General features: G+C 41.4%; 1 protein-coding gene across 17 annotated transcripts in view; it reads right to left on the bottom strand.

The window, feature by feature from the left end:
• Nucleotides 1-4,962: 4,962 nt before the first annotated feature.
• Nucleotides 4,963-12,793, bottom strand: part of Col25a1 (collagen type XXV alpha 1 chain) — a 404,038-nt gene continuing 396,207 nt past the window's right edge. For all 17 annotated transcript variants that reach the window (XM_037207099.1, XM_037207100.1, XM_037207097.1 and 14 more), the window contains one exon: nt 4,963-9,738. In XM_037207099.1, the coding sequence (XP_037062994.1) occupies nt 9,736-9,738 (3 nt within the window). In that variant the 3' untranslated portion in view covers nt 4,963-9,735. The remainder of the gene's footprint in view (nt 9,739-12,793) is intronic.

Raw genomic sequence — 12,793 nt, 5'->3', positions numbered from 1 at the left:
GGCAGCAACCTTCACTGACTATTACCTGCACCGACTAGGGAGCATTTGGTCATACAGTAGCTACACTGTATAGAGCTAAGTAAGGTAGACACAGCTCATTTGCTGGATCACTTAAATTCATGCCGCCAGCCTCAAAGAACAAGCAGGTTTTCTTGGTTCATTAGGAATCTATCAACGGTATTAGAGAAAACAAGCTGGATGCATATGAACCCAAGGCACTACCTTTGTGGGCAGTGGGTGTGGTGTAGTGCCCGTAAGTTACCTAATGCCTGTGCAGCCCTGCTAGCTCTGCTTTAATCAAATTGCACATGCACTTATGAGATGTCAACCATACAGTAGCTTGCTAGGAAGTTACGGAGAGTTTTGCAGTACTCTGTGAAAACAATTTAGGAGTTGACCTGCATTGCATGTTGACAAAATTCTGTTCTCTTGACCAATAAGCAACCAAGTCAAGAAAAGCTCATGATCTCTAAGTGTTAAGAATCTCAGTCTTTGCTGATCTTACAATGTGCAGCCTATCATCATGCTGGCACTCTGAAACTGGGAGTTCTGAAAGTGTTCCAGCATGTGTGATTGCCGGAGTAAACTCTGGAGATTGGAGCTTGGCTCTAGCTCTGCAAACATTTGGGGTGAAATGCAGCGGGAGGCAGCCTTCCAGTGGTTCTCAGCACAGCTGTCTTTGATGGCTTTCCCTGAATCTCTGATCCCTGGGAGGCCTCTCTTTCCCCTATCAGTGGCTTACCAGTTTTATACAATGAAGCTTGTCAAGTGTCTTGGGAGGTGGCGACATTACTTTTGAATTCGAGTTATCAGAAGCAAACTTGCTTCCTCATGAGTTTGTATGTCACTGGCCATGCTTAAGCTCATTTACACACCATGCTCAGATACCCTTGGAGAAGTGATCCAGTCAGTGAGATGCAAGGACCAGCATTTAGCTTTTAATGATGGATGGTTCTCTTTCTCAATACAGAATAGGACGTTGGCTCACTGCAGAAACTCCAGGAAGGCTATGTTTTGTTTCAAAGATAGCAATAGGAGCTAAGGCTGTAGCTCAGCGGGTAGAGGGCTTGCCTAGAATGTGTGAAAGTCTCAGTTCAATTCCCCCAGCACCTTACAAACCAGGTGTGGTAGTGCAATTCCTGTAGCCCCAACACTGAAAGATGGTGGCAGTAGGATCAGAAATTCAAGGTCATCCTTGACTATATAGCAAGTTCAAGGCCAGCCTGGGATATCCGCGACCCTGTCTTAAGGGGAGAGGGAAAGAGAGGAGAGTGGAGAGCTTGTGCTGTGACCCTCTTCTGCACTAAGCCCCTTTGGAGCTAACTTACTGATATCTGTGTTTACATGCCACCTTGAATAAGGTAATTCTTCGTTCAAATTCTGTAAATTGAAAGATTGGAGCTCATCAAGGTCAGATACATTGGCTGAACAGAGAGATTCAAACTCAGCCCATTGGATTCTAGTGATTAGATTTTTGATATTAAAGTCTGCTGGATGACAAGAAACGTTGCAAATACCATTTGAGAGCATTCTAGAAGTAATTTATAAATAATATAAAAAGGGAAAGGAAAGCTTAACTTTAAAGAAATTGATGAGAATTCAGAAATTTTCTTGCCTGAACATCTCACAGAAAATTCACATTAGCACACCTGTCATTCCGCAGTGCTGGGATCACGTTCTCAGACTTGGAAAGTTCTGGTTGCACTGTCTGCTACCGAGTCACGTCCCCCTGGGTTTGTTACTACTCCTCTCTGGATTCTTTTCTCAAATAAAAATACTGACACTCTGTTATTCACACTGTCCAGATATAATAAGGTCATAGACAAAGTTGATAGAAAATTATTTTAAAAATACGACTGTTAGGGAAACAAGTTGCTATTATTTCTCATTGTCACCTGTCATGGATGGAATTGCACAATCTCAGAACTGGAAGGAGTGTGTTTGTTACAGTTTGGAGCTGAAGTGTCTTCTCCAAGGTTCAGGTGCTGAAGGCCTGGTTTCTATAGCAGCGTGGTTCAGAAGTGTGGCTTGGGGAGGTGAGGGGATCATAAGGGCTCTGTTTCTGTTGGTTGATGAATCTGCTTTAGCGAAGTCTTTGTGTCTGTGAATGGATAGTTGTGTGTAAATGAGGAAATAAGGAGCAAGGCAGACAACCAGCTTTTTCCCCCTGAAGAATGTAGATGCAGTGAGAGTGTGAGCAGCTTCTACCTGAGGGTGTTGTGAAAGAATGGTCTTGGAGATTAAAACACTGATAAGGCAAGAACATAGCTGGAAGTGGTTCTCAGTAAAGGAAATCTACCATCTTTGCCTTAGGACACTTCGAGTTACTGAGGTCATTAAAGACACAAACTAGGACAGACTCACAGTTCTTCCAAGGGGAGGCCTTGGGTTAAGTTCATCACCACCACTTAGGAGTTTGTGAAAAATGTAAACTCTCCAATTTCAGACCTACTGGATCAGAAACTAAGCCATTTTCACAAGGTCCCCAGTGATTCTGATGGATGCCAAAATGTGAGCACTAGGGTCAGCCTAGACTTAATGGGGAGAAGGGTGATTAGAATGCCCAGCCTGTGGTGTTTATGGGGTGGTAACCCCTCACACACTGAACAGAGATAGACACTTACACCAGAACCAATTTGTTCTAAGCCTCAATGGCTTGGTCTAAGTCACTCAGCAACCACCCCATGCTCCTGATCCATGATGCCCTGGGCCTTTAAGGACAGAGCTTCTCTTTCTGGATTTGGAGTAAGACCTTTTCGTCACTGCAAACACTACTAAAGTAATGGGTGTGCGGGGATTTGGTTCTAAAGAGGTAAGGGCTGAGGACAGAGCCTGGTCGGTAGAGAATTCACCCCCCTGCCTTTAACTGCAAACTTATACTTCTCTCTGGCTTCTTAGTAGGTGACAGTACACCAAGCTGGTGATATTACCCCCAGCTTGTACTTGGACTTAGAAACAGTCATACCACATCTTCCTTTAGTTTTAGGAGCCACATCCAGGCATGCTCTGAATTAGCCACGTGGATTAACTATTATGCACATTAGCTTCATAGCATCCAGTGACTTTTGTTACTTTGAACCCTGTTATTCGTTTATCGATTTGGGTTCATGTTTTCCCCTTCACTGTCCAGCGGAGGAGACAAACATGTAGTCCCCGAAAACTTGCCATGTGATAAGTAGTGATAAGCACAAGACATGACCGGGGCGCAGGAGTAGCTCATCTTGGCAAGAAGGCATGTTTAGTAAGCTGATGCACATGTCTTGGAAGAACAGCATGTGTTCTTCAGCTGGATCATGGGCATGGGAATAGGGACTATTTCAGATTCAAAAGCAGTGGAAGATTTGTTGAGGAGTTTGCCATGGGAAAACTTCTGGGTAAGTGTTCCTGGCCTGCAGGACAGGATGTTATATAAAGCTAGTCACGTGTGATCACGCGGGCTTTATGTTCTACAGCAAAGGGTCTGTATCAAGAGGGGCGACTCCTGGGGGGTTTAAAGCAAGGGATGGGGGGAGTACAGTTCAAGTTCCCTGCAGAGCTGTCTCCATAAAGTTGTGTTAACGCATGCCCCTGGGGATTACTGAGGAACAGTATCAAAACTACAGTCATTTATAATTGTTTTTACATTTGTTTATTTAGCATGTGTATGTGCATGTCATGGTGTGTGTGTGTGTGTGTGTGTGTGTGTGTGTGTGTGTTCACGCATGCGCAGGTCAGAGGACAACTTTTTGGAATTGGATCTCTCCTTCCACCATGAGGGTTCCAGGGATTGAACTCAGGTTGTCAGGCTTGGTGGTGAGCATCCTTATCTGTTGACCCATCTCTCTAGGTTCTGAAGTTGCAACGATGTAGGCGTCCTCTAAAAGGCAATGTTCTTCATGAGAAATCTCACGTGGCACACCTTTTGAGTTTTCTTTTTACTTCCTTTGAAACATTACCCTCCAGATGAGAGTATGAAGAGATGGGAACGGGGTTATTAGTTGCAGGAGATCTGTTAGGAAAGTACAGGAGAGGTTTGAGTCTAGTCTAGACTGAGTCAGCGTGTGTATGGGAGGGGGTGGGGAGATGGAGAGAAGGGGTGGATCTGAGACTTAGGAGTTACGACATCAAATGCGGTGATGAGATGGATAAGCCCTGCATATTAGCAGAGGGGGGGCGGCGGCTATGAGAAGTGGCTGTGTCCTAAGTGCCCGAGGTGTCCATCCAGTTTGCCTGGATGGCAGGAGAAGGTGGCTCTGTTTCCTAGGATTTGTAATTCTGGAAGAAAAGCAGGGGTGAACGCGAATATAATGAGCTCTTATGGGGAGTCCAGGCAGACGTGGCTCCATGTCAGCAGGTCAGGAAGCCAGTGTGGAGTTAGGAAGCGCGGACTCACTCTTCCCCCTGGAAATGAAGGAGTGCCTCCAGAGAGGACCATTTCTGGGCAGGGCAGCACCCGAAGAGATGCGGATTACAGCCCTGAGGGCTGATAGTGGGTGAGGGAGGAGGAGGGAGACCTAGCAGAGAGGAGAGGAGCACGAGGTCTTAGTGTTGAGAAGGGCAGCAACAAGAAAGGAGTACGGGAAGGGCTTCGGCATTTGCTGATCACTGGTGCCTTGCGCAGGCGTCCAGTTGTCGGTCACGTGGTGCATCGGTGTGAAGTGAAATTATGCACTGCACTCCGCTGTGGTGAGGGAGAGGAAGAGGTGACCCAGTGTGAGGTGACTTATACAAATAGGGAATTCCAGAACAAAGTGGCTTTGGAGTGGGAGCCGAGTTTGGAAGCTTTATTACATGACCCAGAAAACATTAAAAAAAAAAGAAAAACAACCAAACACACACACACACACACACACACACACACACACACACACACACACACACACACACACACTATGGTGTGGTATGAATGGCAGGGTTGCAATAATGAAAAGTAGAATAAAATTATTTGCCAACTGTTTCTAAATAAAAGAGAATGGGACAAAGTTTTCAGGAATATCATTAAAACTTTATAACAATACAATTAATTATCATTGTTTGGGTTAATATTGTAATAATTACACACTTTTTACATTATGAAAATAAGTCATAAATAGTGTAAAAATAATTCCGAAGATCAACTTCTCACAAACTAGGAACCCTGAAAACAAGTTTTAAAAGTAAATTAGAAACAAATTAGAAAATGAACTCAAAGCAATTATCTCCAAATTGCAAATCAGACCCTTCACAGGCCTTTGAGTCAATAATGGCAGTTGGAAAAAAACGACAATTCAAATAAGAAATCAAACAGGAAAGTCCAATCTTTTAAATATTTACACTGCTGAGACGATCAGGTTGGCACCATATACACAGTGGAAAGATACAACACATTATTAGAATAACCAAGTACATGAGGCTTAGCCCATGGGACATTAAAAAAAATAAAAGACCCACAAGGCAGTGCGTGCCGTTTTTTCCATTTCCCTCTTACTATGCATTTATGTGAGTTTTTGGCAATATAAAAATAGCTGCACATAGAGATGAACTTTCAAATGTAAAAAATACAAATAAAAATATAATATTTCCCAAAGATAAATCAGATACATCTTTTTAAAATGTCCACCTTAATGAAACATTTACAACACTATGAAGAACATCCACGCAAATGCCAACAGCACGTGAGACGTTCTTTGTGAACCCGACTCATTAGTATTTCTGTGATAGGTGAGAATAGGATTTATTTGGAGAAATGTTGGTGTTTTCTTTGTTGTCAAGAAATCAAGCATAACAAGGTCCATCCTCCTGTCTCCAAAACGTCCTGCCCATAAGCAGAGTAGGCAATCTATACATGTAAATGTATTTTGGTGAAAAAAGAAGCCATTAAAATGTCTGTTACCATAGAAGTAACAAAAACACTAAATAAATTCATGAGCAATCTACGTTAGAGGAGTGTCTCTGAGCGAGCAGATGTGCTAAGAGGACAGAAGGAGGGTGGAGGGCCTTTATATCCTAACACAGCTTGGCAGATTTATAACTGGTCAGACCTGTCAATCACCAGTATCACAGCTGGTCATTTTTAGCATTTTTGGAATGATAAGGCTCCAGTGAACCTTAAGATAATAGGGATTTTTTTTTTGTAAAAATGATTAAATTCTATGTTTTTGGTAGCATTAAACACTAAAATAACCTGAATATCAAGAAAGCGAGGAAATGGGGGTTTCAGATGTCAGCATCCAAGTTTCTTATGACCTCTTTCGAGAAGACGCTGAACTACCAGACAAATGTAGTGGGAGAGGGATTAAAATGTTATTTTTTGTGTTAAATACTTGGATATTAGGCACATTTCATAAGTGCCAAAAAAACCAAGGACAATTTCCCCATAGGTACAGAATGGTGATCTGACCATTTCCTTAAGCAAGCAGATACACACACAAAGTGCATGTATGTAAACTGCCCCACTAACACATCATATGCACAGAGTGGAGAGCCCAAACCAAGAACTTCCTATTGGTAGGAGTAAGAGACATTCCAATATTCTCTGTAAAATAACAGGATAAAGGTTGAAAACCCTCCAAGGCTGCATTTGATAATGGGAAAGGAAAGCCAGGGGAGGGAGTCAGGCATAGTTAACCAGGCACCCTGCATGGATGTGTAGATTTCTCTAACACTGGTTGTGTCAAGCTTACAGTATGCAAGCTGGAAGGTGAGTGACCTCAAAAGAGAAGGTAAATGGAGACTGATAAAGGTATATGGTATATAAAATGAATACAGAGTAAGGGGACCACATAACGCTGTTTTACACAAGGAAAGGCTAGTTATTGAACTATATTTACAATGGATTCATGAACTTCAAAATAAAATCATACACTAACAGCTTAGGAATGCCATTAAACAGAGAAATGAAATTGCCCACAGTAGAGGTCCACTATCCATAAAGATAAAAAGGAAGGCGATCACCAGCAGCAAACAACATTAATGGAGAACAATGTAAATTGACAACATAACAATGGCATCTCAGAGACATCTGTTGTCTCTGCGGTAAAACCTGACCTTGACCTATTTCCAGTGGGTGTTCCATACCTGTTTTTCTTAATTCTACTAAAGAACTCTTTATGAAAAAGAATGCTATCTATAAATATATGTATCAACAATGATAATCCATTATTGATTCCTTTGGAAATTATTCAGTTTGATGACATAATGAATGATAAAGATGTTTCAAATAGTCCAAAGTTTCAGGTTAACCTATGATGGTTAACCTAGCAATCCACGGAGTGCAGAGGAATCTTGGTGTCCCGCTGTCTGGTCCAAGGAAGTACACGAAATAGAAGTTTACACGTTCCTTTAAATGTGTCTTATGAGCAACACCCCAGTGCACACACAGTTCGGGCAGTGTCCTTTCCAGGGTATGTCCAATGCTGTCTTTGTTGTGAGCTAGTCTCATTTGAATCCCTCTCAATACCTCCTTCTAATGGAGAAACAGAAACGAAGGTAGGAGGAAATACAGTCACCAGATTGTCTATAGTTGCTTTGTTTTGTTCCTGAAAATAATGTGTAATCTTGGGCTCATTTTTTTGTGCCCCAAATGATTTAAGACGAATTGTTTCATATATTGAGAAATACCTTACCCTAACCACATCATACAAGAACTTGTTAGAAGATATTCTCCACCAAAAAAAAAAAAAAAAAATGCTCAATAGGCTTAGGAGTGTGGAATGTTATTAGAAATGTTACCAGAGAGTCTGACTTAACATTTAAATTCTAACCTCAGAAATGACATAAAGAAAAAAGATGACATCATTTTGTATGATTGAGCATTTGCTTACATGCTATGAAAGACATCTTAAGATCTGTTTTGAAATGGTATCTTCATTGTTGTAATCCTAAGCAGGAACTAATTTTCCCTGTGGGGTTGAAAATCCAAACACCAAACTAGAAATGTTCCCACAAAAATGACATTTAATCACTGAGGGAAATGAAATTCTCTAAGGAGCTGCTACGATCACTACTCCCACGGATGGTGCTTTTCCCAGGCAACCCTTCCACTTAGAATAAGTCATTTCAAAACACGCCACAGACTCGGCAAAGAGCAAGTCTAAGTCTGCGTAGGTAGGTTTTGAGCAAGTTGGTAAAAGCGAGACCCTTTTTCTAGCAACTATATTTCAGGGCTTTCTGAGATCTCAAATTTGGTCTGTGTATAATACAAACACTTAGAAATGTAAAAACAAAACTTGAGAAATAAACTTCAATACAGAAAAAAACTTACAAGAAGCAAGTTCATGCTATTAAATGTGATAAAATCCTGACTCTTACAATAACTGACAGGTAAATTTTGTCAATGTAAATCAAAAAGTAGTGAAAAAATGCTTAATCTTCATACTTTATAATGACTAAGTAAAAAATGAAGCCTCCCTATAATCTCTTCAATTATCTCAAACAAACAAACAAAAAAGATGTTAAAAGGTTATTTTTACTATTGGATTCAAATTTCTACGATTTGAAAACTTTTCTTAAAAAATGTTCTTTAAAAACTCTGAGACCCAAACTGAAGCAAATATTTTCTGTTCCTGTACTAGGAAAAGAAAAAGTATGAGAAAGAATGGAAACTACATCTTGTTTCTAGAACTTGTAGAAAAACATTTGGTATGGGTCAACCCCAGAAGGGAGGGAGAGAGGGATGCTTTCTGGCCACCTTTGGTAGAGTGAGCACAAGGAACTCCCCAGCATCTGCAGCACAGCTTATTCTGTCTGGTCCCTTCTTGGGACACGGTCTCTCTTCAGCAACCCGAGCTCTGATGGGATGTCCGCACCTTTCAATCTGCACACATGGGGACTTCCATTCCAAGACTCCGCGTCTCCAGAACACTGCTGCATTACCTCTGACATTTCCCCAAAGCACCCAGATCAACACCTGTGGGAAGTCAGTTCATCTAGAAAAACAATTTCTGCTGTTCTGGGTGTTCGTGGTTATAAACCTCCTTCCAACTTGGTCACACGAAAGACAGTGCAGGATGCAGAACCGGTCCTCTTCCAGTCTTCACTGCCAAGCGCAGCCCAAGGAAAACGAGCGGTAGTAATCGGCTCCACCCTTTGGTATTTCAACCAAGGTGGTCACAGGAGCCTGCTTTATTAGGAGCTGTGGATCTGCAGTCGGGACTGCAACTCCCTCAAAATATAAGACCAACTGTGTGGGTGCTCTCCATCACCTTATCTCTTTTTGGCGATTAGCCACGGTGTAACCCCCTTGGGATGACAAAGGGACAAAAGCTCAGATGTCGTCAAAGAACTCGGGAGGCAGCATGCAAGCATCTGCGTTTATACAGGCAGGGCTGGCACACACGGTCATGCTGTTTTTAGTCAGTCTCAGTAGGTGGTGTGGGCGTGAATGAATGAATGCTACTGGGAATGTGCGCTACGTGTTCATCGCTTTGAGTCCGTATTTGGTCACAGTTTCATGTAAACTATTTCATGGCACTCTTTGTCCATGCAATTAACAGGCCCCGAATAAGAAAATAGCGAGAGCGATCGTTCCTTTATCACTGTTGTCCATATAAATACACATGTTCACATAAAATAGAGACACCGGTCTATATTTCCTTCTGTAAACTGCCTAACCTCAGATGTGAGAAAAGATGGACGTCTGCACTACTGTGAACAGGGAGAAAGCAGTGCCAGGGGAGCAGATTCCACACTTGCAAAATCTGCAACTCAGTTTTTCAACTATAAATATAAACGGTGGACCGTTATATACACAACTTCATGCTTGGAAGGTTAGATTCATCACTGCAGAAAAACAGACAACAGAAGGACACACGCAGAGTTAGTGGTTCTTTGATAACAATTGCAAATTAGCAGTTATTTTACAAACACTGGGAGAACCCTGTAGTCTTTTCTTTTTCAAGTCAGCAAGCTCATTTGATCATTTGATGTTTCCCGTATCACATCCGGTTTAGCATAATTCTCATCTTAGTTCCAACCCACATTTTTTCCATTACCAATGAAGAGCTTTATAAGTGATTGTCTTAGTCACTGTGCTGGGAAAGCAGAAAACTTTTTTTTTTTTATTACAGGTATACTATCACCACTACACACAATGTCTGCAGGCATTACAACACAACCTAATAATGGCCAAGGTCTAAGCTCAAAGGCAGCAGACCAACACCTTCCTGTATACAATGCGTATGCATTTCCTAGTTCTTTTTTCCTATGACTAGCCCTGTCCAAGAAGCAGCCCGGCAAGGTAAACCTGCCCACTATCAGTTCTCATGCAGTGTGACAGTTCCATGTGGAAAAAAAAAAAAATCATCTCTCCCAAATCTTTGGTTCCTCATTTAGAAGAGCCACTGTCCTGAATGTCTTTCCTGAACTGCCATTAACTCTGAGACTAAGAAGCAGTTTTCGCTGTGTTGTTAGGTCATAGAGCAGATCATAGAGACTGCTTTTAGGATTTGGGTTTGTTTTGTTTTTCTTTGAGACAGGGTTTCACTGTGTAGCTCTGGCGGGCCTCAAACTCACAGAGCTCTGCCTGTGACTAAAGGCATGTGCCACCATGTCTGGTGCTTCCTTTAGTTTTTATTCAAAGAAAAATCAACGAGGAAAGTAAAATGCAGAGGAGAGCGAGCTAATGGATGCTTCTGGCCCACCCTCCACAGGTAACTAGTCCAGAGTCCCCTTTCAATGATTTCATTAACAACACCTTTTTTTTTTCTTTTTCCAAGAAAAACTGAGTAAGAATGAACTTGTCAATACCTTAGCATGGAGGACCTATACGTAGTTAGTGGTGCATGGATAGACATTTTCTTCAACAGTCTAACTACTACTAAGGTGTCCACACTCCTGTGAACAATCCTGTATCTATATGCTTCCCTAAGCAACCTAATGAAATTCATTAGACCATCAAAATAGCAGCGGGACTAGTTGGAAAGGAAGTCAGTGGGAGCAGGGGAGAGACAGCAGAAGGTAATGGGTGGATGAATATGATCAAATACATTATATACATGTATGAAAATGTCATAATGGACCCATTATGTATAATTAGTATATGCCAATAAAACATTTAAATTCCATAAAAAATGTTTACACTGGCTAGTCTAAATAAAATACAACTAACCAGAAGCCACCTATGGGCTTTATTTATAACATATCAATAAAAAATTACTTGAATATTTGAGATATCTAAATTGGCTATCTAAAAAAATCTGAGAAAATTTCATTTTTTTAATTATTTCATTTATATTGGGGGAGGGGAGATGTTGATTGGAGTTCATATGTGCTGTGTGGAGATACTAAGCAATACCAAAGTGTTATAATTGGGTTATTTTTCTTTGTAGAAGGGGCTAGATTCATGAGATTCTTAATCTTATGTAGAATAGAGTATCTATTTCATAGAAAGCAGAATATTTATATGGACAATTCCAATTCTATCACATTATTTGTGTTCCTACCAGGCTTTCATTTCAGGGGCTAACAAGACAAACAGTCTTTCGCTTGTTGGCATTACCTTTCTGTCTTTATGAAGAGGAAGATGATTTAGAAGTACTCCAGACCAAAAGTGACTTCGAGTTCTTCATGGTGTCACAGTGTGGGGAAATGAACTGTTAGCATCTGCAGGTGTAGTGTGCTGATCACTAGCTTAAAAAAATCATCATCTTATTGATGACAAGGGAGAGGTTAGAGAGCCAGTGGCCATCCCTGCACAAGCTGGTGTTACAATGTCTGTGCATGGCAGAGAAGCTGGCAAGAGGCTGGTCCTTCCAGGTGAGGAAGAATCTGATGAGGGGGTCTGCATCCAGGGACCCTCTTGATCTCAGATGCAACCGAGCTAATCATCTGATAGGCTCAAAGGGGAGCTTGGGAAGCTAATAAATAAATGATGCTGTTATGAGAGAAGGCTTTTCTGTCCCTAGCTAAGTGGCTGAAGTTAGTTGAGAGAGCAAATTACATAAGATTTCCTGATGGTTGAGTTGCTGACTTGAGAAACCACCAAGACCCAATGTCTCCTCATGTTTCCACACTCTGGCTTACATAGTTTGTTCTGATTTTGCCAATGAAGTGTGGCTGTCTACAATTACTGGATAAGCTACAAAGCATTGGAGATAACATTTCAAAACTATCAAAGCAACCTGGATGCTTCCCTTATCATATTGCCATTTCTAGGCATTCCTCTGCCCTCTGGTAACCTGCACACTGGGCTTACAGCATTACTATGTAGAGTCTGCACTCCTTGGGCAGTGCAGAATGCACAGAGCTCCGTCTGCCTGCTGGAAACGCTACCATTACTTCTTGCTGTTTCTCCTTCCTAGCTCTGGTTGCTACCACCTTGCTGTTCTTAGAGGTTTCTTCACGTTTCCAAGTTTATGTTACTCCTGCGTAGGTTACTGTATGGAATTAACTGAAACAATACCCCTGTATGACAGGATATGACATACAGCCTTTGTGCACAGAAGGTGTTCTGGGTAGAGCCATCTGTACTGAATGCATTCCCAGTGACTGTGGGTTGAACAAACCGATATAAAAGATGCCAGTATGAACTCAGGCAGACACTACTAAACAAATCAAGATATTACTGATCTATGTTATGTTTGTATTTTCTGCTTTCTCAGTTGTGTGGCTAATACCGACAGGGTTCTACCATACATCTGATTTGTCAATGCAACTGATACACAGGGAAAATCACAATTAAAAATAATTTTTAAATAAGAGAAGGAAGGAGTTCATTGACAGAGAGCCAAACATTTTTTTTTGTTTGTTTTTTTCGAGACAAGGTTTCTCTGTGTAGTTTTTGGTGTCTGTCCTGGATCTTGCTTTGTAGACCAGGCTGGCTTTGAACTCACAGAGA

This window comes from Peromyscus leucopus, chromosome 6 (genome assembly GCF_004664715.2).
Source record: "Peromyscus leucopus breed LL Stock chromosome 6, UCI_PerLeu_2.1, whole genome shotgun sequence".
NCBI lineage: Eukaryota > Metazoa > Chordata > Mammalia > Rodentia > Cricetidae > Peromyscus > Peromyscus leucopus.
This window is presented reverse-complemented; position numbering and strand designations above follow the sequence as displayed.